This window comes from Falco cherrug, chromosome 3 (genome assembly GCF_023634085.1).
Source record: "Falco cherrug isolate bFalChe1 chromosome 3, bFalChe1.pri, whole genome shotgun sequence".
Lineage (NCBI taxonomy): Eukaryota > Metazoa > Chordata > Aves > Falconiformes > Falconidae > Falco > Falco cherrug.
The window spans coordinates 93468751-93496352 of record NC_073699.1 but is presented as its reverse complement, the minus strand read 5'-3'; the positions used below and the strand labels follow the sequence as shown (position 1 = coordinate 93496352).

Here is a 27602-nt window from a genome sequence, read left to right as displayed (position 1 = left end):
CAGCTGCAGAGGGAAATCACATTCCTCGGCACCACACCTTGTTCACTGCCGGCTTCCCATGACACCACCGCAATTTCCAGCAGCCTACCAGGCAGGCTGCTTCCCTGAGTTACTTCCCCATCTGCAGCAGCAGCTGCACCATTTAGACCCTTATACTCCAGTCAGGATGCAAGTAACGAAGTGGCCAGGTTTCCAGCTTGTGCAAACTGAAAAACACCCACATGTAGCCAGGGTGGTTCGCAAGTGGTAGAGTTAAGAGTGGCCATGGACTGTTAGAAATGTGGACACGCAGAATGTCAACACCAGACAATTACCATTTATTCTGCTTAGACAGCAGATGACTTACAGTGGTTATGTCTTTCCATCAATGCAGAAATTCACCTGCATCCTCTCCTGAAGAAATTGTACTTCTGCCAGATAATCTACCAGATTCTGTGACAAATCTACCTACCCCAAGGAACAGGTCAGCTGCAGCTGCAGGTCTAAAGAGGCCTTCAAAGACTCATAGAACATGGCAGAGACAGTTTTACTATGAAAAGATCCATTTCCGGTAACAATACAGGATTAGTGGTTCTGACACGTTACTGAAACCACAGTGCTTACTTTTTGGAGGAGGAGGATTGGTTTGCCCCTTGTGAATGCAGCGAGGGCTGGGTATGGGGGTGCCACGGGCTCCAGGTGGGGCATTCTGTCCTTGCTCTTAACGGGACCTCCGAGAGAAAGCGGCCCCCCAGAAACACCAGGCACCCTGCACACACAGCGCGTGGCAGGGCAGATGAGTCAAGAGTTTTCTTCATTCTGCAGACTGCAGATTCCTGTGGCCAGTATCCTCCTTTACCAGCTCATGCTCGTTTTTAAAGCCATACAGACTTTCTTTGCTTATTATTCTTGATAGCAACTATCAGCCCGATTCTTATAATGGGGTGTATTGTGGTTGTCCCCAGTTACCCTCTCCCGTTTCTGTTTTACAAGAACACAAAGCCACATTTGTTGCATTCCCACTTGAAAAGTAACAGTTTTAAGACCAAACCAGGAACAGTTATAGACAGTGACTGTATCAGTATCCACCTTCCAGGTTATGACCTATTTATTTCTTATCTGTAGCTTTACATTATTTCTCATTAACTTAAACCGAACGCTTAATCTTTCTAAATATTCTCCCTGTGCTTTCACTATTTTATGAATAATTAGCTCATACCTACTTTATAGAAAGATCTGGGCCACAACCATCAAAATCGGTGTTTATAAGGGAATAATCGAGACAATGAAGAATTCAAAAGGTATAGCATGGAAGGAAGGGCCAAGTTTTTCATTTAGAGAAAGTAATTTAATTTGTTACAAGTTTATATTAAGTTTTAGTTATTTAAGTATTTGGATGAAAAAAACCCCAAGATGTGAAAGCCTAGGAGGTATATTTGGTAGTTTCACTTCCGTACCCACGTAATGAGTACAATGAAAATACACATTCCATCCCACTTTACCATGCTGCTTCTCCCATTTGATTAGCCTCAATTTTTTTCTTACAAAGATTAATCTATAAATACACATGGCTTCCCTTCACTGTAATACAATTAAATTCTTTCATCTCCCAACTCATACAGGGTGGTAGTACTTCCCTATAAAATATTAAAAAAAGGCGTGGGAAAATCAAAGTGAAATCCACATGAATTCTTTGGCACTGACAGGGCTTCCAAAAACCAGGAGATGAAGACAACAGCTCCATTCTACACACATTCAGGAAGACTTTTTCACAGATTCTGTAGTACCTCTGATACCTACGCAGACAACTCCGTTCAAAGAACTACACTGGTTTTAGTGTGTTTAAAAATTGTTCATATATTTAGCAGCTTTCCAGTATGACATTTGTAAACACAACAGAAGACAGGATGCAACTAAGTTTTAAGCATCCTTTATTAATTTCAAACAACTGCCACTTCCCAACACCTTCCACCCGAGTTACAATTTTACACGTACTGTAGAAGATTGCTCTATCTCCAGCAGTGTCACAGACTGGTCTGCCTTCTGTGTACAGGTCAATATACAGATAAAGGCTCTTCAGAGGTTTAAGGCCACTTACCCTATGTATGGAGATAAAGTATTATTAAAAAGGTTTTAAATGAATCATTCTATCAAAAAACACTTAAACAGTTTTTAATTTTTAAATTATATCAGTATACACCAAGGTAATAAAAGCACATTCTAACTGCATAGGGCTGGTATCTTGTTTTTTTTCTGAATGCCTAGCAAACTAGGGATGTTAAATGCGAAGCTCCTTGTCACCATGAGGGAGAAGGGAACAGAAATCAGCACAGTAGATTTAGCCAAACTTTCTATTTGTAGGACCTCAGGTGAAGATACAAATTACATCTTCATGTACAGGAGAAAAAGAGCAATTATCCTCCCTCTCAGATCAGCTGAGAAACATTCAACATGAAAACTCTTGTTGCACAGCTCTTCTGTTTGCGCCAAGCTGCAACCATGGGAATTCAGCTGACTGCAGCAGCTCTACTCAGAGCACAGGCTACCGGGACAGGTACTGCCTAAAACTGGAGAGGTTCCTCAAGACTGTCAGTTAAGTCCTTGATTCCAGAGGCTTTTGAAGCCAGAACTAAAGATTTTCTATTATTGTGAACAAGAAGTATCAGCTGAAGCTGATACTGGACGGAGGACTGAAATCCACTTGTTTTGAATAACCCATCAGCTATTCTCTGTATCAACAGTAGTTGGAAAGAATTAAAATAAATAATGAACCTGCTGAAGTTAAAGAAGAAAGTGCATCACCTGTTTCAGTATTTACTAGTTAAAACAGACATATTTTAACCAAATATAATGGGAGATTTTTTCCTAAATTTCACAGGTTTTGTACTGATCATTCTACCATTTTAAGAAAACTACATTTAAACAGTAATACCTATTTACCTACATTTAATCACAATAAATAAATAAATAAATAAATCTCTTCAACCAGAAATGAAAAAACCCACATCTACATAGCAAATTCTAATACACTAAACAGTCTGTTTCAGGAATTATCAGTACTGCAGCAGTGTTAATCAATTCTACATTGGAATGCTGGAAACCAAAAGATTAAGACAGAACTACATGAAGAGTATTTTTCATATCTTATAGGACAGAAACCTTTGTTCATGTCTTCCGGTAGCCATCATCTTCTTTTGAGCTGCACCTACAACACAAAGAACAAGTAAACGAGCAACTTTATGCTTCTCCAGAATAGCTTAAAACAGTTCTGTAGGCATTAAGGGGCATCTTTTCTACTGCTTTGTTCCTGTATCACCACCTCATTTCATTGTTTTATACTCCTATTTTAAGAATAAGGTACAAAGCAACAGAAAGAATAAGCTACTACTACATCTGTGTAAAACTGCCCTCAGAGGTGCTGCCTACGTTTAAAAGTGCAAGGTACTTTCTGTATTTAGCTAGCAAGCAACTAGTGTTTCATTAAACGTGAAAGCTAATTTTTTTCATTTCCTGTATGAACAAGATACCTTAATATGTTGAAATAAGGAGAGATTATTTTTTATTAAGTATTTTACAATATAAATTGAGAAGAGACAGGCTGAAGGTTCCAAATAGGCATACAAAACCACCCATCTCCTGCTTGTTTTCGTAGTTAGTTCATTACATCTCCTCGGTGGGGTATTCCCCACCAGCAGAATGACTGCTTTGTGTCATTTTTCCATTCTTGAGTGCACTAAGAGTGCATGATTGCTGCCATTATGTACCTAGATGGATACAAAAACCCTTCTTAGTTCAAAGAAGTATCATAAAGTACGTGAAACCAGTGGGGTTTTCACAGCTTGTCAGGATATGTTAATAAAAACGAAAAGGTGACTTCTTAACATTGTCAAACAGAACATTAGAACAGCAGTATAGACCTGAAAAGTTGGTTCTGTTTTCCTCACCCTGTATAACCAACTCAAATGTTTCAAGCTCTTTTAATTTGTTGCTAAATGTTTATCTACACATGCTGTCAGAAATAACCTTGTTAGGAAGGTGAAGTTGGTGTCTCAGCAAATCAGACCCATGGAGTAGGCGTTGAGTGGCCTGTGACTCGCTTTCCTTTTTCTCTTTCAGCACCATCAAAAGGAAAAGTGAGAAAAACAGCACAAACATTAGTTAAAGCCTGAATTTAATCCCATGTCCTACAGGAATAATTTCATTACAATGAAAGCAGACAGACAGTATCTGTAGGGCTTTTTGCTTTGTTTTCGTTTAAGCAGTGATAATTATATATCTAATTAACATAGCCTATAGCTCTCCCAAAGATCATAATGTTTAATAATCCCTTTAATTAAATGATTAATAGGAAATGCAGGGGTGGTTCTTACGGATTACCTGATTTACCATCACTGAAGACAGATTCTTTTAAAAATGGCTACAAATGCCTTGTTCACAAAAGACTTTATTATCTAATGATGCATACTGAAAACATACAGAAATCTGCATGGTCCACTTTACATGCAGCAGAACAATCTTCACTTTACAATAAGTAAGTGTCAACTGTTTTATGCAAGAGACAACACTTTAAAGTCACATTTCTTAAAGAAAAGCTTCATTTACAAAAGAAATAAAAGGTAAAGAAGCAATTACCGCTTTTAAAAAGCAGCTGCTTTGTTCAAGAGTGGAAGGTTTATGCCTGTATTGAAAGACAACATGATCACAAATAATGAAAACAATGAACAAATGAAACACTTTTAGCATAAAGCAGTACACTTTCAAAATGACATACAAATAGTTAAAAATTTCCTTATGTTGTCTATCTATCCTTTAGATATAAGGTCTTTCGAATGAGATCCCAACATACGTAATTACTAAATGAAAACTCTTCTGTAAGTATTGGTTCTATGTCATAGTGAACTGTATTTAACAAAATGTATACAAAGTCTATAGCAAGTTGATTAAAAAAATTAAAGTAATAAGAAACAGTACACTGAAGGCGCTCTATCCATCAAGTGCGCACTTTCGAAGTTTTAAATGTGATGAACAGAACAGAAGTTGTAACTATGCCACGGTTGCAATGCCAGAAAATAAAACAAGATCATTTATCAAACATGCAGGGAATTCTGCCACAATGCTATTGTCTCTCATTTGTCAGTTCTTCCAGTAAAATAACAGCTTAAACACCGGTGATGTTGATGGGTTAGCTTACCTTCAGTGTACTGAAAGTTGTACACAACCTGCTTTAAAAGAGGAGACCATCCCTGCGGGCAGGCTCAAGAAGGAACAGACCCCCTTCGGCACTGACTACACCAAGGGCATGCTGCTGTGGCCTGCACACACACACCTAGGAAAATGTGAATATAAACAGCATTTATGCTGGCCATTTTTTAAAGACAAAAATGAAGCCAAGTCTGCTAAAAACAAATCAACCACCCAGTATTACTGCTCTTTTTTTTTCTTCCTTTTTTTTTTTTTTTATAACAGATGCTTTTTTCTTTTTATAATATATACGAACTGCAACCATATACATTAGCATTGTACTTCTGTGCAGTCTTGGCAATTAAAAGAGTTCTACAGTGAAAATTTTCACATAAGACACAAAACAGAATTACTCTAACATTTCTAAAAGAAATATCAGCCTTGATGTTAATTCAAATGTATCATCTCTTCCTCAACTTTGCAGGGGAAATATTTATGTTTATATACATTAATAACTGCTGTGAAATTTCTTCAGTCTTTGTATCTTAATTACTCAAACCCTTTGAACTTCTTCATCTGGTTTAAATTTTTTCCTGGATGAAGGCGTGCTGCAGAGCCTGGTTGATGCTAATTCGTTTAGCTGGGTCTAACATTAGAATCTGGTCCAACAAGTCCTTTAGCTGGTGCACTTTTTTACGCTGGTCTTCAGGGAGTCGTTGGCACCCAATCAAGTCTGCTAACAGGTCCTTGGTTGGATTTATGGTGCTCATAACAGTAACTTTCTCCTACAAATACAAAAATGGCAACCTTGTAGAACGGAAGTAACACACAAAACCCCCTATCCCTGTTACAGAGCTTCAGCAGCAACTTCTCTGCAGGGTTCTCTCAGATCTGATTAGCAATGCCCTTCCTCATCATACGGCCTCATAAATCCCCATGTGGGCAAAGGAAAAGTAGAAATAATACTGTCAGGGGCAGGCCAGGCTGCATCCTTCACCAACAGCCAGTGCATACACGAACCTAACATCCCGGTTAATGGAAAACATCAAAATTTCATGTGGAAAAGTCCCCTAATTCTGTGATTCGCAATAAATATACTATGTTAAAATGATACAGAAAGTAATAGTGATCTTGTGAAATATCTGTGATTATGTGAAATCCCCTAATTCTGTGATTCGCAATAAATATACTATGTTAAAATGATACAGAAAGTAATAGTGATCTTCTACAACATAAGCACATCATACTGGAATTGGACGTCCTTCTCCAAAATAAAGGCAGAATTTCTTTTATTAGTAATTTAAGGTTAAGATTATGTGGAGGTACCCTGTGCACCTACCAAGATAAAACTCAGCTTTCTCTTAAACGTGTTCCTAAATAGTAGGGGGGGGAAATTAAAAATCTCTGTTGCCAGTTTACAACTATGTATCTTATCCATACCACCACGAAAGGACATTCTAACAGTTTGTAAAAATCTTATCTTTAATTAAGAGGACAAGATACATTTGAAAGGTCATAATAGTAAGAAAGCTTGGAAAAAATGAATGTTAGTCAACACATTAAGGACTTACCCTCTCTGTCACTTTATCTACTTCTATATACATAAAGTTGAGATTTTGATCAAAGTGCTGATCTTTGAACACACCTTTTCGAATCATCTGGAAAATGAGGGAAAGGCAAGAGTTTCAGGCAAGTTCTCTGTGTTTTACAAATTCCACAATTAGCATTGATGTCTACTAACTTATTGGAACACGAATAATTCGAAACTAATGAAAAATATATCAAAAGGACAGCAAGAAATATTTAGATTGAATTAAAAAAAAAATACAGTTCAAACCAGTTGAAAAAGACACAGTATCTTACATTGACTTACGTATTTTTTTTCAGGTCAGTGCTTAGAAGTTTTCTGCTTTCACTTTATACTTAGTCTATGAAAAAGAAGCTGTATACTTTCACTTCATAAGATTTTAAATCAATATAAATTATACAGTCAGAATGAAGTCTGATATTTACTTGCTGTTAACAGAAGATGTACACGATAAGAAACAGAATGCAGATTGAAAAAAGGAAGTATGTTCTACTGTTCATTTTAGCAGTTTCAGATATTAATTAGAAATCATATACTTATTTTCCTTACCTTGTTTGGCATCTTTCCTTTGAGATCCATGGCTAGTTTCAACATATGGTTATTGGTTTTGCCAGGAAAGAGTATTTTTCCTGTATAAAGTTCATATAATGTGCAGCCTACAGACCACATATCTATACCATAGTCATAGATTTTTCCTATAACTGAAACAGAGCAATTCCAGTTAATTCCATAAAGGAGCCTTAAACAGTATAATATCACAAAACCAGACAGATGAACAGTTTCCAATTTGTAAATTATATTGGTGCTCCTCCTCTTAGGAATAAGAGGTTACCCTAAAAGGACGCAGACTTAACTTTTACAGTATCCCTATTTTAGAAAGGGAGGTGTTTACCTAACACCCAAACTAATCAGCATGAATTAAGTTAGTAAAAAAACAAGAAGTCAGAACAATACCTCTAAATTAAAACATAACTATAACCAATCAGAATGACTTCTCCCTGTCCTCACTGAGCTGACCACCAACATACATGAAGAGTCACACAAGCATGCTTTCAAAGTCTGAATTTTTGACTGCCATCATATTTCCAGAGTGGTGTTTTGCTAAGACCAAACAGAGAGTAAATTCAAGTCAAATTCTCATTTGCTAGTACTGGTATGGTATATAGCTACGTTAAGTATACTGCTTATGATACATGTAGCCAGTACAAAGGTACTTACTGATTTCTGGAGCGCGATAAAATCTACTAACTAGATACGGTGTGATGTCATTATCTGCGACATGTGAAGCTGATCCAAAATCACAAAGCTTTAATATCGTTTTAGACTCATTCACCTGAAAGTTAAATGTAAATATCCATTAGCACTATTTGTAGACAGAATTGCCAATAGCACTGTGAAAGTGACAATACATAAAGTCTGAGATAAGAAAAGCATTCAGCCTTTAAATTGGAAGTTCCTCCCATATTTTAATCCTTCCTCTCTGTATTCTGAGGAAATTGTGAAACTTTCTTAATTGAAAGTGACAGTTAATGTCTTGAGATCCTACAAAACACAAAAAGGTCAGTTTCACATACTTTTCCTTTACCAAAATATCCTTGGTGGATCCAGATTTCATTCAAGATACTGAAATTGTATCAGTTTAGACTTCTAATTCTAGTATCTGGAGTACCACTCATAAAACAGCATATTATTTACATAACCCATGCTTACATAGTAAATTTTACTGCTGTGGTGGCAAGAAGAGAACATTTTAAATCAAATAAAAATACGAGTTTGTCACAGGGATGACACCAAGAAAATCAAAGGAAATGTGTTTGATTCCTCTGTTGTAGATCTCACACCCTGCTAACCCGCAGAATGTTTAATGGAAACAGAAGAGGAAAAAGGCATCAAGGACTTTCTGCCATTATCTCATTCACACAAACAAAATCTCCATCCAGACTCAAACCACCTACTTCCATTTTACAGAAAGCAAGAACATTTTTCAACTACTGATGGAAAAAGTCCCAAGATTTCTCCTGAGAAAGAACACTGGAAGGTATGCTTTCTATAAAGAAATGCATGGATGCAGGTTTGTTTGAGAAAGACTGTATTGAATAAAAGATTTTATTTAGATGCTGTATACTTCTTTCTATTTATACCACAATAGCATCTTGTATCAAAACATGAATCCCTAACATTTTCAGATAAAGTGAAATTTGACTTCATCTAAATTAAAAGAATTATATTAATTGTAAATATTTAATTTTCCAATATAGACTCTGCAAAATAAGTTTCAATTATTTATTACTTACCAAAATATTATCTGGTTTAATATCTGCATGTAGGATATTGCATCTTTTAAGAAGTTTTAAAGCCAGGAACAACTGCTGGCTGTAGGAACGCACAGCTTTAATATGGAGGCCAACATCTTTCCCATACTTCTTCAACACCTCTCGTAAATTCATACTATTAAAAGAAAGGAAGAGAGAAAGAACAGAAAAGCTTACCAAAGACAAACATAGTGGCTTCCTGAACTGTAAGACAAACTTCCTATATTGTATAATTACTTACTAGACTGGACTGGCTTAATTCACAACACATTCTTAATCAAGACTAATTTGAGTGGATTTATTTGCACATGAACAGCATTTTCTTAATAACTGTAAAGCCTTTGTACTTGCTTTCTTCAGAAATAAATAAGGAAGGAAGTATGCAAAAGATACAAGTTGAGAAGGTGATTTTTTGGTGACTTAAACAGCAGATAAAAAGAGCATAATTCCAGGACAAAAACCATCACTGGATATAAATAATGTTCAAGTGTGTTATAAAGAGATAGTGCAGCACAAAAATAATAATTTGTTGTATGGCTTATTTATGAAAATATAATAGCAATTTCATAAAGTTTGCATTGCTTCAGCATACAACTTATCTTCACCTGAAATATGGCAAAAATTAAAATGACATACACAGAAAACTCAGGATAAGAACAACTGATGTCTCTAAGTGGGAATGGGAACTAAGGCAATTAATATATCCACATCTACCATAAAATAGTGTCTGCCATTAACCTGTCATAAGACCTTAATTATTTAAAGGAAAACTGAGCATGCAAAGAAACCACCGTAACAATTTTCTTCCTTAGAGCGTTGTTATATATGTACTCTTCACAGAATATACAGCGCTTGCTGAACTTCTCTGCGAATTAATTATGAAAACTAACAAGAATATTGTGACATACACACAAGCCCCCCTGTGCCCTGCAAACCAAAGAAAAAAAGAGCAGCATTGGTGAGATGCCCCATTTTTAATAATACATTATTTTATTTCAAATATTGTCCAGGCAGAAAATTCACAATGATGCTTTAAGTACATCAGCAATACTTCAGCATTCTGTTCGTCAATTTGTGCCTCCAGATAATATTTTTTTAAAGGTCCATGCGTTTTTGAATCTTGGCAATAGAACAAGGTATCAAAACAATAGCCAAAATCAAAAAGTAAAGATCACTCAATAGTACTTTACTTTTTACAGAGAACCCCAAACATTTGTCATCTTACCTGAGTGGCTCAAATACCAGACAGAGATGTTGTTTGTGGTAGAAATGCCTGAACAACCGTAGACAATGAAACTTGTCATCAGGATCTGCATCATTGAGCTTCTTCAAAAATTCCAGTTCTTTTAGGCCAGTTTTTTGCCTGAAAACAAAGAAATATGATTATAAAGGAAAACCAGTGAAATTCTAATACCTTTTTAAAAATCCAGACATTCACTAGTGCGGTTATAATTATCCAGAAATGAGAAGTGTCTTGTCACTACTTAATGCACCACGTCTTGAAAAAAAATCACAACAGTCTTTTGCTGTCAGAGTCGACACATTGGGTAAGTTTGTTTAATTCCCTGATCCTCATTGTGCCTTTGTATTCTGGTTAACCTTTTCCTCCTCCCTCCTGGTTGCATGTAAAGCTAAAATTAAGATTTCCTCCTGTGATATGACATTTTAGTTTCAAACAGCACTCGCTCGAGAAGTTTAGTTTTTTAAAGAAGTACTTAACCACATACATTATTACAAAAAGTTTTCAGCTTAAGACTTTTAAGAGTCAAGTACACACCCAAACTTAATGATACAACACACCAAACTGAAATAGCTTATCACCCCCCTCCTTTTTTAAAACTTTTCCAGATACCTATTCATATAACTCAAAATAACACAGTTATACACACAGCAAGTCAACTTTTAAAACCTCCAAGGTAAAACGCATGGAAAATATTTTTATTTAAGCTGTCTTTAACGGAAGAGAACATAATATACAACTGCAGAAATACAGCAGCAGTTACTTAATACAGCATTATAGGTAAGTCCTCACATAAAGTATGATCTATTAAACTGTGTTATTCTGAAAGATCTCAAAAAAAATTTTTTGCCAACAGAGAGTCCCATTCCTTTTCATATATCTTATATACATGTAAACATATAGACTATACAAAAATAAATAATGTACACAGGTCTTTTTGTAAGTTACAGGTGATCAGTTAGGATCCAACCCATACGCCTGACAAATCGATTTGGTCCATCAAAACAAAGTTTTTTTTACAGTCCACAACTCCCATCTCAATAATTTTAGGGCTGGGCTGGCCTCGTATTGCTACCACTGTTCCCTGCAGTTTTGCAAATGAGAAAGTGCTTGATGAAAATGCAAGTACCCTTCTTCTTCCTGTGATAGCTGTAAAGAAGTGTGGATACATAGTCCTCAAGCGCTTCCCATTATCTGGCTCATATTAGCAGAAAAGGCAGGAAATCACAGCTGTAATCTGTTACTTCACTTGAAACAAAGGGAGATTCAAATCACAACATGGAAATCGTCCAACTGTTACATACACTGTATTATTATCAGTGAACAAAAACATTACTTACATAAGTTCATTGTTCCTGATGATTTTAACCGCTACTTCTTGGTTTGCTCTTGCCATGTCCCTGGCTCGCACTACGTTACTGAAGACTCCCTGACCAGTGTAACCATAGACATTGTAACGTTTATCTAGAACTTCACCTATATTAACACCTGAAGGATAAAATCAAGCAATTTAAAGTTAAGTGACATATATAATGAAATTTTAACACTCTCTAAATTTCAGAAGAAGAGGGTAATGGTATAATCACTTCATTTCATAATGTGCAATGTCTTCTATCACCTAGCTTTACGGAAATTACGGGGAACAAACTGATTCTGGAAGTCTGGAGTCTTTCTGTAAGCGAGGTTAAAACCTGCATGATCATTTCAGCCAGTACATTACACAGTCAGTCAGGGCACGCGTGGTACATCTACACTAGAGTAACATTTCAGTACTTTTACATGAGGACCTTTTCCATTCAGCATCCTCATTCTAGCTGTCCCTGCCAATCAACAGATAGAACTTACGGTAATAGCCTTCTGCATCAGTCCAGTTATCCCTGAGGTTGGGGTTTTCTTTGAAGTCTTTTCCAAACCCAGCAGCCCTTAGACGAGCACTCTGAAATAAACAGAAAAGTAACAGCTTTGCTTGTATGCTCTATGTTCTTCCTTGATGTTTACTTATCAAACCCCCTTTTTTCCTACTGAAACACTGTTCCTCTCCACAGCACAAACACACTTATCTTGTAGGAGAGAGAAACTACTGAACACAAAATGCTATTTACATACCAGTATCTATACACTGATACAAGGGAAGATGATGAGGTCCAACCAATAGAACTATTATTAAAAATTAATGGGCAAAGTTTCAGTTAGTACTCAGGAGGAATTTATACAAGTCATGTTAGAATGCACATTTTGGACCATCTGAAGAAGATTTTTTACTTACAGTATGTTTGTAGTAAAGAAGTTTAGCAATTTGCAAGGAAAATGTAACTGTTTAAGCCTTGAATTTCTGTTCATTCAATGCCACTTCACAGATTTCATACTATTACACTTACAATCATAATATTACTAAAATTGCTATTGACATCTCTGAACAAATTTAGCAATATATTATCACAAATTAAAATCTGTAAAGTAATGAAAATCTTCAACTGAACAACAGTTTCTGGAAGGGGGATTGCATACTTACAAGCCATATATATCTCTACTTGTAACTTTCAAATCTTTAAAATGACACACACACTCTTCACTATCCTTCAAGTATCTATCTTTTTCCAGGTCAAAGTGGTTTTGATTTATTTTATTATTATTACCAGTGTTACTAGAGTGCCACCATGGCAGCCTTTTGTCACCAATGCTTCTGCCATAGCAAATAGGTTTTACCTGTCATCACCGAAAAATAACTAGAGAATTTCTAACTTGAGGAAAGTTGTTGTCTTGAGACTGTTGTCTCAAGTGTTGTACATCAGCAACGATGAGGTAGATTTACAGAGAATGGCAAGAAAAGTCTCAAAACTGGTCACTGGACTGCCCATATTCACAGGCCACTTCAGCACATTTAGAGAAAAACTGGTGGAATAGGGCAAAGTAAAACCAGGAAATGTATCTCTTAAAAAACAGCCCCAACCAAAACCAACCAACCAACAAACCCCACCAAACAAATCACCACATTACTCCAACACAGCATCATCAGGAAATTAAGATACCTTACATACACTTTTTAATTAACCATACATGAATCTCTGAAAAAAAGCACCTATTTAGAACAGTGCAGCATGGTAATATTAACATAAAGCTTAACTTAGAAATAGGTTTATTACTGTTTGCCACTATAGGCCCTATCCAAACAGCAGGTGAATTCCCCAATTGCTTACTCTGGCCAAAATCCCACTAATTTCAGCAGGTTTTCTTTCACTGAAATACTAATTAAGAGCTACTTTGCCTTGGCTGATCAAAAGATTCAGAACATATTATCCACTCAGTTACACATCCTCTTAGAAATCAAAGTTCCCACAAACCTCAAGTGACAGTAATTCTCTAATAAAAAATGAAGCAAAAAAGTCATATATTTCATCTCCAAGAATTACCTACATCAAAGTATGCAGCGAACATATCATCTGATTCTGTGAACATATCAGGAGCTAGCAGCTTCTTCTGCGCTGAACCTTAAAAATGAAATCTAGATTACTCAACATGAAAAAGATGACAAACCACTAACTCTGTTACCAGTATAATTCGTGACTTGGTATCTTTACAATATAATCTTAGGTCAGTATGTTGGCAAACAGGTGGCTCTACTAATGTTTCTAGCAAATACCATTTTACAGTCTAGAAATACAAAGCTCAAGATTGGTTAAGTTCTTCAAAGCACTCAAAAATTTGTATCTCCTTGAAAAATTAAGTACAATAGCTTTCAAATAATTCATGTAGTAGCAAAAGTAGTACATACTTATGTGATCCCTACAGATAATTACTATATCTATATAGTATATATTATAAATACTCTCTATATATATCTATTTATATATGTTTATGTATAAAAAGAAACCTAGAATGAATGTCTATGTATAAAAACCAATACAGACATGGTTTCAATATAAAATTTCAGGCTTTTCTGCTGACAAAGTATTTTACTCAAAAACAAAGCTGTAAAGCCCAAAAGATGTGTCTTTGGAAAATGTTTTCTTCAACCCTGCCAAAAAGGACCTCACGCATAGCTTTTAGTCAAAGACAATGTTTACTCTTACATTTAAGAGAAACATTTTTAACGTGGGCAAGATAATCCCTTTCTCACCTTTTTATCATCTCTAAAGTTCCAAAGACATTTTACTTGGTTGATAAAAGCAGAGAAATATAGATTAAGTACACATTAGTGAAAACAAGTAAACTTCAAACTATCTCGTAACACGCATTATGGTAGCATCCCCTCATGACCATGGTAAATCACAGGCACTCCCTCGAGGGTATTAAGCAATGGAGAAAAATAAATGGTTAATCTCAGGTGCTTCAGGTCTCAGGATGTATATAGCCAACCACATGCATACAAAATAACCAGACTGAAATCTTTCAACAGCATCAAAAACTCTCATCCATCACACTGACACAGTTGTTTCAAGGTATAGACCTGTCACCTGACACTATGGGGAGACAGGTTACACCATCATTTCACAGACAGACCCTTCCAGCAACTTCCTCAAATGTCTTTTTTAGTTCCAGTTACTCACACTTGCACTGGGCTACAATGAGTTATTAACTAGTTCTGTAGGAACTTACTATCCTGGCTCTGTATGAGGTCAGGATAGAAATAAAAAATAGCTCGTACAAAGAAAGATGATCCACTGCTTCCATCTGTTATAGCCACCTCCAACCCCGAATCTTACCCATACGTGAAAATTGCCAGATTTTAGAGTAACTGCTCTGTTTTCAAAACCAACCCTTTTTCATATCTTAAAAATATCTACATAGTTAACAGCTATATTTTCATATGCTTTGGTGGACAAAATTATAAAGCAGTACATGCCTTGACAAAAAAGTAAAAAGACATACAAGAAGACTAAGTCTAAATTTGCAGTATGTAAATCAAGAAAAAGTGCGTAAGGTAGTTCCTTTCTACCTCCATTGCAGGAGAACAATCTGAACACACACTGCTCAAGGGTAGACCAGTACAAACTACAGGGCAGTACACCGGTCCCAAAGAGATGCAGCTTTATTACTTCGAAGAGAAGCATCCACTAGAGGATAGTGTATTGAGCCCCCAGGGATACATTTAGTGCATGACACGAAATACAAACCAACCGTCCAACTATTTCCTGAGGGGTTGGGCAGCTTTCACAGCCCTTGTTAAACAGCATGCTGTTGCAATTAAACTGCAAAAAGAAACTGATGTAGGGAAAACGAGCTCAAAGTACGACCACACAGCAACTAGGCACACCTTTGACTACTTTAAGATGTACAGTAATCCACTTTCAAAAGACAGTGAAAAAAAATAACCAACCCCCCTGATTTTCAGTATTACAGGCTGCACTGCAAGATGCTTTATGTTCCTTTTACCACAGCAGGCACAAGGCCAGTTTTGTATCAAGATGTATTTCATTTCAGTATTGCTGTGTAATAATATATAATGATCACGTGCAGGGAGGAAGAGGAGGAAATGTCCACTTCTCCAAGAAATTATGCCACCAAAATGGACTTACTAGCATTAACTCTCAAAAGCTTTAATCATTCTATAAATGACTACAGACCCACTTACACTTGTCCGACACCGTGGTTTTGACCAAAAAAAGGGACAAAAGGGGCACAGTTCCCAACCCACCCTGAAGTAAAGACTAGGACTATATTAAGCTTCTACGAAAAGAACATGCGTAAGTGAAAAGAAAAATTTGGAAGTTAAAAGGTTAATTCTTAATTATAAAGACAGACATCGTTATTTACTCTTCCAAATGTACAGCACACATTGTATTGTGTTAAGAGTTACTAGAAATACAAAGAACGTGTTCCGTTTGCATTCTCCTCCTCCTTACAAGCAAGCTGTATTTTAACGTTGTCAGTATGTAATATTTGTGGAAATTCTCAAATTCTGTCCAAAAAGTCAATCTACTGCCAAGTCCTGAAGTATAGTAAGGAAACTAAGCAAAATGTCTGAGCTTTCATAACCTGCACTATACAGTGAGATTTCAGATTCTTACCGTTGTTCTGTTCAACTGTCATGAGGTTGTGCTTGGCTTTTACTGACGCCTCAAATGTGTCCACGTTTTCTCGTTCGTACTCCTTAACATCAGCAGCTACTCTTTCTAGGATGTCATCTGGTGAGTTCGAGCGACTACGCGTACTGCTTTGAGGACTGCTTGGTTCAGATGGTACAGATATATTACTGTCTTCTGTCTGGCCTTTGTATTTCTAAAAAGAAATCTAATTATTAATCTCACCATCACAGCTTATCACAATTTAAACATTTTTACACTCACCTTTTCAACAGTTTGTGCTAAACCTTAATCTTTGCTTTCGTAATCATCTACACCTCTAAAAGCAATGGATTATTTGCAGAATGGGATAGACCTTCTGAAAATTATTCTACCACAACACACCACAACCCAGAGCATAAAACAAGACTGAAAAATTCATGTGTCTCTATTTCCTTAAAAACTGATTTTTATTGAAGATTAACTATTTTGTTGTTCGTGACAAAATGTCAGTAGAGGTAAAATAAACCATTCTAACATGTGTTGAAGTCTTTAAGGACAAATTAATGATTTTACATCTTTCATCCTAGAATCTTTCCCATTTTTATTAGTGTTATGTTACAGAAAAGTAGTTTTTAGATTCAGGGGTTTTTATTTGAAGTGGAAATCCTGTTTATTCATTCATTCTTGTTGAAAAAGTTCAGATGCATTAAAAAAGTTCAAGACAACACCTGTACAAATTATTTTTTTTTAAACTTTAAGTAATATGAAAGTATACAAATGTCATTTCCTCTCCCAAAAGTTAAAAATCAAAATGAACAAATGCTGAGACCACTCACTTATCAAGGTCGAACTATTCAATAATACAAACAGAGGTTTCCCATTGTTTTTGCTTCCTGCATGGACCAACAACAGGTGTAACCTGCCTTTAAAAATAATTTACTTTATATGGTTTTGCTCAGTCATAGTTCTGGAAGGATTTTACAATGGGCTTTGCATAGCAGTCAAATCATGAATGCTATTTTTAGTGCTGCTTAAAATAAGCAGCACATTATAAACAGTGGTTTTATAACTAAATACTAAGTAAATAAGCCACAGCATTTTGCTTACTATGTTGTAGCTGTGAGCCAAATAAAAAAAAGATACCCGATTCGAGCTGTAGAATTACATCCCCTTTTGCCACAGCTCCCTTTCAGGGGTCTCAATCACATTATTACAGTCATTACTATTACCTTCTTATCAGGAATACAAAGTCCATGGGAACTCACATGTGTAACTGAATATATCATCTATATTTATGAAGGGGGAACCCATGTTAGTGGCTTTACAAAGTTTTGGAAATGGAGAAGGATAAATTCTACTTGAAATAACTGACCATTTTGCTATATTGACAGAATGATATCAATGATACAGCTATGAAGAAAACCTACAGATTAAAATAACTGAAGAACTTTTTTTAACATCATAGGACTGTCAGAGAACGTCCAACTGTAGCACAAAAATGGCTGACAGAAGAGCTGCTTCAGTTGTAAAAGCCATGCTGTTGCAATAGAAGTGTAAAGTTTAATGGAGACCAACATTTACAATAAATTAATTGGAAAAAATACAGTAATTACTAACATAATGTAGTAACGAGCAAAGAGCCTTCCTTTATCACAACATTCTACACTAAAAACATAAAATTACTTTCTGTAGCCCACATGATAATATAACCAGGTACCTGAACAATTGCTTGCCGCTGTAATCTTCTTTGTCTTATCTCGGCTTCTTCATCCTCTTCTTCCAAATCAAAGTCTTCAAGACTATAAAAATACATTTATTTTATAATGTAACATCATAAACATAGAATTATCTACTGAATTTTACCAAATGTCATTCTTCTATGTAGAAAGCACACAATGTATTAAACAATAGCTGTTCAACTGACTCAGAAAGCAAAGGCGTATTAAAGCCCAGTGTGTGTATTTACATCTCCTTACAGAGAAAATTTATCTTCTGGTATCTCATTGGGACTTTGTGTATCTCATTTTTAACTGCAAACAATTAATAGTAACTGTTTTTAAAGAGAAAGAAAAAAACCTTCTTCATTTTCATTCCATCATTCTTCCTTAGTAATTATTTGGTTAAGAATGCATACGCTTGAGCAATTTAATTAAGTAGATATTTAGCAAATATAAAACCGATTTGCAGATAGCAATTAACCCTTTCAGCTATTACCATTTTTCCTCAAGGAATAAGCTTCAGGAAACAGACCAAATATTTTCACAAGGTATTGATCAAGTTGAATTTAGAAACTTAACACCGTATCATCCCCTCAGGTCTGCCCACTAGCCAACAGGTCTTGGTGTTTCTTGCATACTCTAAAGTTTTTCAGATCATCCCAATAGTAATTTCACAAGATCACAAGTACTAAAACATGATTAAGGTTTTAGATGACAACCACCCAAAAAATATCAATTCATTCGCAGTATCAGTGGATCTGTATTTTCAGATAATCAGTGCAAGTTAGAAATTTATTCTTACTTTTCATCTGATGAAGACTCCTGTTCAGCTTTCATACCCTCAGAAAGACTACCTTTAAATTTGTCTTCTTTAGCTTTGCTTCTGCTCCTTCGTCTGTGGCCACCACGTGACCTGGACCTCCTTCGAAGGCGAGATCTACTTCTTCGGCCTCTATCCCTGGTAACAGTAAGGAGGGTTTGGATTTTGGTTTGGTTTGTTTTTTTGAAGAGAAGGAGAAAAATCTATTCATAAAACACCAAGGTACATAATGACTCCAAGTAATAAGACAAATAAATTCATGGAGAACAAAATTAATTCAACCATGCTAGCATATATAAATGTGGGCAAAAAAACGCATCACCTTTTTGCACAAAAGATAGCCATCTTTAATCTTTTAGTAGTATTTTACAAAATATATTAAAAAATGCAGTGTGCCTTTACCTCCTCCGAGGAGACCTACTCCGCCTTCTTGGAGATCGGCTGCGTCGAAGGGGTGAACGAGACCTCCTTCTAATGGGGGACCGAGACCTTCTTCTGGATGGAGACCATCTACTGGGGGGGCTAACATCTTTTGATCTTTCACGTCTAGATAAAATATCATCTCTGGTCCGCGTTCTTAAAACAGAGGAAGAGAATGGTGGTAAAATCAGGAGCAAGCTGAAAACAAAAATCCCAATTCCCTCTAAGGCTCACTTCAAAATCTTACTGCAAGTGAAAGGCCACTAGAGGGGCTTCTGAGGGAGGGATGGGTAAGTATGCTGCAGAGCTGGCTGCCCTTCTGCACCTCTCCCCCGTATGTACCCTGGGAAATATGTGCCTATACATAGGTCTAGTTGAGGACAACCCTGAAAAAAGAGCTTGTTAATTGCTAACACATGCTAAGACAGGTTTTAAAACAAAACCTGTGCTTAGGTCTTACATAAATATTGACCTGTTTTTGTGTTTACCAGAAACTGTATTTTAACAATAAATAAACCCCAAAAACTAATTATTGAGAATTTTCTCAGCAACTTTACAATTCGGTATTGAAATTTAGGACCATGCTAATCCACAGCAACGACTTTAATGTCTATTTCAATTTGGGCACTAGAACTGGACAGCTTTAACATTTGGAATATTCTAATAAGGCAGCTGAAAACTAAAATTCTTAATTAACATGTAAACTAATCCTTCTCAAATTAAAAAACAAGTCTGACACTATATACTATTCAAAATTTGCTCATTCCTGTCTATACACATTCACAAGTATTCAAGAAGAAAAACTGTTGATAGGACAACTACATTAAAAAGCTTAATCGCATTCCACGACAGCAAGTCTTCAACCGCAAACTGTAAAAGGATGTAAGTTAAAAATATTTAACTACTATTCTAATGAGGCTGCCACAGAAACTCTTGGAAAATACTTCCACACCATGGTTTAAAGAAAACGTTGCCACTCTATTTCTCCCTCCTGCCACCCCCCCCCTTTTTTTTTTTTAAACCAAACTGGGCTAAGTTATTTCAGGTGGTGTATTTCATCAATGAACAAAACCTCTGGGGTCTGAAAGATTAATCCCACCCATTCTGTAATGTTTTTTTGTTTGTTTTGAGACTACTATATCAGCTTTAGTTACCTTAACTACGTATAATGACCAGGCATACAGAACTGATGCAATATACTAAAAGTGGGACAGAAGGAAACTTTATGCATATGCAGAAGTACTGGCAGTTTCTACAAGAAATTACTGTAGACTCAAATGCTGAAGCAGGCCGATGATCCCTCTAGTCCATCTAATTTACATTATGTTCTCGTAAACAATCTTGCAAAAAGTCACAGGATGAACTGACAGTTCCAGGTTTCCTGGCTAATGAAGTGGTTGTACTGCCAAAACCCAATCAAACTACCTAAAAAAATTAAATCACTTCAGGAATCACAGGTATGAGATAAAAAGTAGAAGCTGATTAAGAATGCCTAGTAACATCATATAACGAGTAATTCAGTCAAAAGACCTGGGAAGAATCTTACATGATTAGAACTTGCATGCCTTAGAACACTAAGACAACAAACATGAGAAATAAAATTACTGGAAATTTTTTGCTAAAACTTCTAAAGCCCCTGAAATTATCTGGCAGCCTGAGTAATTACAGGTGTTAAAGCTCCAACACAGTGGAGGTAGTTCAGGATGTCCCACAAAGATTATTACTGCTGATCTGCAAACACTTCTAGCAAAAAAGAAATTAGCAGTCCCCCATTCACATGCTGCTCACCACAGTGTTACAACATAAATTTGATAGCAAAATTCTAGACACAAGCACCACTTGAAATAGCATCTAAACAACTAATTCAAACTGGCTGCCATGCAAGCTGTCATCGGAAATGAAAACTGAAAGATTCAAAATGCTATGGAAGAAAAGTCAAATAGTATGTCAAAGAAATATAGTGGTTGTGCCAATAATTTCCTGATTCACCAGAAAGCACACAGATAAAACTGCTAGCATTTACAATACTTGCTTAACCTGGTTAACACCACTGGGGACACCCTCCAAAATATTACTAAGGAGCAGTACAGACAAATAAGCTGATAATGTGCCTGTAGAAGACACCCCATACCTGAAACCAGAGTAACCTTCAGCTGTACAGGCAGAGAGACTTTCACATTTATTAGGCACTTACTTACCAAGCTAGTCTTTGTGGTTCTAATCCACTGTTTTAAATGAATATTTCTTTGTTCTTAATTCTCAAGAGTGGGTGAAGCTAAACCCCGTAGTAAAAAGTTTTAAATTATTCATTATCCAGAAGTAATGCTGAACTCTTCTGCCGGTTGAGCTTCCTACATTTAATGAATTAACTTCCAAAAATGTATACACTTATATTGTTCTCTGCTTGGGAACTTAGCATCCAGGCTTTACAGCTTCAGAGTAATTATTAGTAATTATTGTCTCATGGTTTATATTAAATTTCAAGTTAACAGCTTTCATAGGCTAAATTGTCTTTTTTAAAAAAATCCCAGACTAAAAATAAATGAAAAAGATTTCAGCCCTTTTCCTTTAAGTGTATGCAAAACATGGTAAGGATATATACAGACCAACAATGAAGCAACACTACTATATCCGTAGCAAATGAAAAATAAGTATTTTTAACAAAAAAAGTGACTGTGAGGAGGACATCTTGATAAAGATTTGCTGACATTCACACATATTGCCTATTATTAGTGTTGTTGGGGTTTTGGTTTTTTTGTTGTTTTTTTTTTGTGGGGAAAAAGAGGTTAATTACCCACTTTTAGCCAACACCAATATGTAAGAGAGGAGGCAACTCTCAGTCCACAAAAATTCCTGAAAGCAACAGGACTAAGAAACAAAATAGAAGTCAGACTCTGAATCCAACCAAGTGACAAAAAGACAACTCTGAGCTAGAAAACTTGTTCCCAGTAACAGTGTGAGCAGCAGATAACTCAGCACTTTAACAACCAAAGCTGAATTTGCATGTTTAACAGCTGTGGGGAGTATTTTTTTAAAACCGAACACATACAAAGTACGATCATAACACAATGCACAATCTGACTGTCTTTTTTAATAGCTATTTTCAGAATAAAACACTGAGCTAGGAGACAGTTCATCCTGTAACACATTTTTGCGATGGTTCATGACATCTTTTAAGTTACCTGGGAGAAGACAGACGCCTCCTTTCCGATTCTCTTCTTTTCCTTTCGGCAGATCTACTCCTCACTCTTCTAACTGGAGAACGGGTTCGAGAGGGGGATTTACTCTGTTTAGATCTACGATCATTAAAGAGAGGGGATCTGCTTCTTCTTGACTTTTCTCGTTGTTTGGGAGACAAGCTTCTTCCTTTTGGGCTACGGCCAGGTCGTCTAGGGGACCTGTTTTCTTTCCCTGAAGAAGCATCTTTAGAAGGAGATTTAAGTGGCTTTTTTTCTTTGTCAGTCTCTGATCTCCTAGGTTTTCTATCTTTGGACCGTGATCTTCTATCTTTGGATTTGCTTCTTAGTTCTGTTGGGGATTTAGATTTTCTGCCACGATCTCTGCTTTTGTTTTCATTTACAACTGGAGACTTCCTGCGATCTCTTGACTTACTTTTATCATCAGCTTTATTTCTATCCTCTGGGGGAGATTTAGACTTTCTGTTTTTCTCCTGTGATCGCCTTTTAAGCATTGGAGACCTAGATTTCCTTGTCTGATCTTGAGACTTACTCCTCTTATAAGGGCTTTTGGATTTCCTCCTTTCTTTTGACTTGCTTCTAGTTGTCTTCTCTTTGATTCCATCAACTCCAACCTTGCCTTTCTTTTTGTCAGATCTGTGCCTAGTCCTTTCTTTTGATTCACTCTTACTTCCTTTCTTGGAACTAGTTTTGTTGTCCACAGGTTCCAATTTCCCCTTAGTGTTTGACTTCACTGTAGGTCTCGTTCCATTTCGCACCTTTTCGTTAATCTCCCCCTCTTCTTCAGATCCTGACTCGTAACCTTGTAATATTAATCCCATCCCAGACTGGACTTTTCCTTCCATTAACTCATTTTCAAGTTCAGCTTTTAATAATGCTCTTTGTTTCTCCAAGTCTTCCAGAGGAGCTAAAAAATCAATTTTAGTTCTTTTGGCTGGTCCATCTTCTTTGTCAGAGGTATCAGCTACCTCTTTCCATTTATGTTTCTTATGTTTGTGTCTGTGTTTATGTTTTTTGTCCTTATCTTCTTCTGAAGAATGTTTATGTTTCTTGTGTTTACTTCGGTGTTTGTGTTTCTTTTTTTTATGTCGGCTGTGCTTGTTCTGAGGTTGGTCTGCCTCTGATACTTCCCCATTTTCTTCATTTACACTTTTCTCAGATGCTTCAGCATCCTCAACCCTGCAAAAAATAAAAACTACACATCAGTACTATCAACTCACTGCAGTCCTTAATCTTGCATTGACAGCCTTTTTAATGATAAGATACTAACTGGCATCTAATTACCTACCTTTGGGAGAATTAAAAATGTACAACTAACGTAACCAAGTTATAACAGCAGATACACTTCCTCAGGAACAGACAGCTATGACCGCAAAAAGCAACACTACGGAAGGAAGATACAGTAAATGCACTAACAAAACAAAATGTGTGGATGAAATCAATGCTTGTGCTTTTAGATTTAATACTGACAATATCTGTTAATAGTACACAGCAGTGTTGCAATTTTATGCACCCTGTCAGTCCACCATCTACCTTATTTACTGCCCCATTCCAATGCCTAACCCAAGTTAAGCCTTTTAAAAGTATTTTCAAATGGCAGAACACAGCTGACTCCAAACAAAACCTATTTCAAGGGATGATGCTGATCACCTAATGAAACCATCTTGCAAAATCTCACAGAGTCAACCGATTCTCTTAACTGCAATTTCTTTCTGTAAGTATATACATCTGTTAGAAAAATCAAGAACTCTTCTTATCATGTGTTTATTATTTATGCAATACAGGGAACACTTGATAAATTAAAGAAGCCTAATTTCAAAAAAACATTCTGTTAGTATACAGCAGACTATCAGCTTCCCAAGAAAAAAGTGGTAATCTTCAGACCTGTAAAGTGGCAATGGCTGAAAAAGCAGAAAATAAGTCTACAGCAAAATAATTTAGTGTTCCTTCTAAAGAAAAAACCAAACCCACTCCCATTAGCTAGTCACAGCAACAAGCAATTTAAATAGTATACTTCAGAAATGATAAAATTCAGTCTTGATGTTAATGCATTCACTTACATTATCTTCCTCAGATGCTAAAACTGGCTTATCAATAGGGGTTTTTTTATGGTGTTTAGCAAACACCTCCTGATCTCCTTCAGAACATCAATTAAGTTACTGCCTGTGGCAAGATGGACATTTGCTTTTTGAAATCTGTCACCCAATATTATAGGTGTCAAGAGTTCACCTTTCTACTAACTCATCCCATCTAAACTACAGTTTTGAAATTTACTAGTTTAACATTTTAATAACTTAAATGTAGCTCTTTCTGTATTCCAAGCTTCATTCAGAAGTATGAGAAAATTAATTGAAAAGAAATTCTCTAAACATGACAGTCGGGGGGATGGGGGTGGGGCAGAGGGGATGTACACAGAAATGTAGAGCAACTTTTGAACTCTACTAGTTTCATACGACTTTTGTTTCTGAAGAATAATATGATCAATGATCCAATAGAATAAATGTATCAGAGGTACTCTAAGCCAGGCCTAAAGGATGGCACTTCACTATAAATCAGATTGGTGTCTTCCTAATTAAGGACAGGATCTTCAAGGAGTGTACAGTTACTGACTCTCTCATGCTTCAGTTAATGCAAATTCTAGTACTAGTAAATAATCCAGGCTTTTCTGCAACATAGACTAAAATTATTTCCAAATACTATTAACACTACAGTGGTCTGAAATGTGAAATTTCCTAAGGGAACAGACTGATTTAAAAATATGCAACACTCAGAGACCTAACTCAGAATGCTGTATGCTTTTTCTTTTACATCTTTTACTTCTGCTTACTCAAAGCATATAGAAAGAAGAGTGTTTTTCTTAATTACTTCCTCCTGACACTCCACACCATTATGACAACAGAATGTCAGAAAGAAAGAGAACAAACATAGAGCTTGCTCTATGTTGCAATTTGCATAAAAAGACATGAAAAAAAAGGAAAAAATATTAAATGTATAACTTTTTAAACTTGGACTTGCAGTCCAGAGCAAGTATGTCAGTGACATAAGTTGACTAAAGAGCAGTGAAATATCACAAGGAGAATTTTTAAGGGAACTATGCATCTTTCAAGGTTTTAGTCTCATACAGAATACTGTATATGTCCCCAACTAACACATTAATGGTACTTCAATACATTATAAAAATATTACAGAACAACAAAAATCACATCCATTCAAGCTGCTCCAGATAAGTCTTCCTTCTCTTAAGAGTAGTAAGAGGCACTGAAATCTATAGGCAAGTTATCTTGTTATCATGTGTTTTAATGTTATGTAATAACCTCACCTTACATTCCATAAAAGCAGGCTGATAGCAGAGGCGCCAGATGAGAAACATCACCGCAGTTGCATCTCAGACCACTACAGACCACTAACACAACTGCCAGCTTTCTTTGTATCCGTGCCTCAGCTAGAAAATTGCTATTAACTTCATTAATATCCATGACATATTTCAGAGTTTCTTCATGCACAGGATTGTTTATTTCAGCTAATTCCATCAAAACATGGATAAACTTTTACTTCATTTAAATGCTTCAGAGTTGTAATGACAGGGATGAGAAACCTTTCAAGAAGATTGCAGGTGATGAAGCAGATACCCATCTACACGTTTAGGTGCTTTCAATAGAGAGAACTGTGACATGATCTTGTTATAGCTTTTTTGTTCTCCCCTCCTTATTTTTGAATTCAAGAAGAATGATAGGAAGTTCATGAAGGTTTGCAAAAGGATTTCACCTGTCTTTTTCTACATTCAGGCTTCCTATCATCAGTTTTTACCTTATCACCCTCAGTTACATTTCTTTATACAGTACTGAGCTCTCTTTGCCATGGGCTGATGTGTTTCACATAGTTCACATGTACATCCACTGACTGCTTCTCCTCATCCGTTTTCTATTCCCAGGAGTAACAAACAGAACCCAGAGCCTCAAGTCGCACCTTTTTAAGGTGGAAAAAATACAGGAAGCCGTTCATACGGCTAAAACACAGGGAAGAGGAGCGGCAGGTAAGCGTTAGGCTGTCAACACTGGGCAAAAGTTACAGGGAGGAAAGCGCCCGCCAGCCCCAGCACCTCAGCCAGCCCCCCCGGCTCACGGCGCTCAGCGGGCCGCCCGCAAAGCGCTCCCCGCAGCCCCGGGCCGGCGGGGAGGCGGCAGCTCGGTCTTCGCTTCCCAACGGGAGCCGGGAGTTGCCAGTCATTTCGAGGGCTGGAAGGAGGGGCTGGCGGCAACAAATCGCTTTCTGCTTCCACCAGCGCAGGCAGTTTTTATACCGCGAGAGAGCCCGGGACTCGGGGGAGGTGGGCTCGCCGCAGGGCGGGAGCGGCTCGGCGGAGGGACAACCCCGCGGCACCCGCCGCTCGCCCGGGGAGGCCTCGCCCGGACAGGGCCCCGCGGCGGGGCGGGACCAGACCCCGGCCCGGCCTCGCCCCGGGGATGCCCGAGCTCTGCGCGCCGCCGGGCCGCCGCCCGGCCCGGGAGGGCAGCGGCCTCGCAGCCACGCGGAGGATGAGGGACCCCCCCGCCCCTCCCCCCGCCGCGGCAAACCCGCTTCCCGGGGCGGCGGAGCGGGGAGGGCCGCGCCGGGCCGGAGCCCCCCCGAGGCGGGAAGGCGCACGCGGAACTGAGGACACGCGCCCGCAGGTCCCGGCTCCGCTTCCCCTCCCCCCGCCCCCAGCGGGCCGGCTCGCGCTCTCCCGGCCTCCCCACCCCCATCCCCCCGCCACGGGCCTTCCCGGCTCCCACGTCCCGGCCCCGCCGGGCAGCCTCGCGGCGGGGCGAGCGGCTCCTATAGCAACCCCCGTCCCCCGGAGCGGCCGCCTTCCCCCGCCTTCCTCCCCCTCGCTCGCCACCTCCACCCGGGCCGCTTCCCGCCCTCTCCCCTTCCCCTCGCCCGTGCTTCTCCCCCCGCCTCCCTCCTCCCCGGGGCGCCATCGCGAGGAGCCTCCTAGCCGATCTCTTACTCGGGCGCTCGCAGCTCGGGCTCCGCCGCGGCGGCCATTTTGAACTTCCAAACTCCTTCGCTGCCGCTGGGGAGACGCGGGGCCGGGGCGCACGCGCGCGGAGGCGCCGCGGGGGGGGGGGCGGGCTGAAGCAGGGGGTGGGCAGCCTGGCG

The 27602-nt window shown here is 37.8% G+C and overlaps 1 protein-coding gene across 5 annotated transcripts; it reads right to left on the bottom strand.

Annotated features, from left to right (window-relative positions):
• Positions 1 to 1893: 1893 nt before the first annotated feature.
• PRPF4B (pre-mRNA processing factor 4B) lies at positions 1894 to 27569 on the bottom strand. Of its 5 annotated transcripts, XR_008731480.1 has the most exons (19): positions 27451 to 27569; positions 22446 to 23639; positions 19246 to 19419; positions 18826 to 18981; positions 18023 to 18104; positions 16309 to 16519; positions 13715 to 13788; positions 12146 to 12236; positions 11641 to 11788; positions 10286 to 10423; positions 9043 to 9196; positions 7967 to 8081; positions 7298 to 7449; positions 6732 to 6818; positions 5171 to 5945; positions 4612 to 4657; positions 4003 to 4088; positions 3139 to 3184; positions 1894 to 2078 (listed from the first exon to the last, which is right to left on the bottom strand). XR_008731480.1 is itself a non-coding variant. In XM_055705651.1 (15 exons), the coding sequence occupies exons 1-15, from the start codon at positions 27486 to 27488 to the stop codon at positions 5742 to 5744; spliced, it is 3018 nt and encodes a 1005-aa protein (XP_055561626.1). In that variant the 5' UTR covers positions 27489 to 27569; the 3' UTR covers positions 4406 to 5741. The 5 variants fall into 5 exon arrangements, 2 of the variants coding, with proteins under 2 accessions (XP_055561626.1, XP_055561627.1); XR_008731479.1 differs by having other exon boundaries at positions 4612 to 5945; XR_008731481.1 differs by lacking the exons at positions 1894 to 2078; positions 3139 to 3184; positions 4003 to 4088 and having other exon boundaries at positions 4406 to 5305; positions 5668 to 5945.
• Positions 27570 to 27602: the final 33 nt, after the last annotated feature.

Excerpts from the sequence above, each read along its gene's own strand:
- PRPF4B (XM_055705651.1), bottom strand. The coding sequence starts at position 27,488 with ATGGCCGCCGCGGCGGAGCCCGAGCTGCGAGCGCCCGA. Across the intron at positions 13,789-16,308 it reads GACAGTTGAACAGAACAACG|GTTCAGCGCAGAAGAAGCTG; the intron begins GTAAGAATCTGA and ends TTCATTTTTAAG. Across the intron at positions 11,789-12,145 it reads TGATGCAGAAGGCTATTACC|GTGTTAATATAGGTGAAGTT; the intron begins GTAAGTTCTATC and ends TTTATCCTTCAG.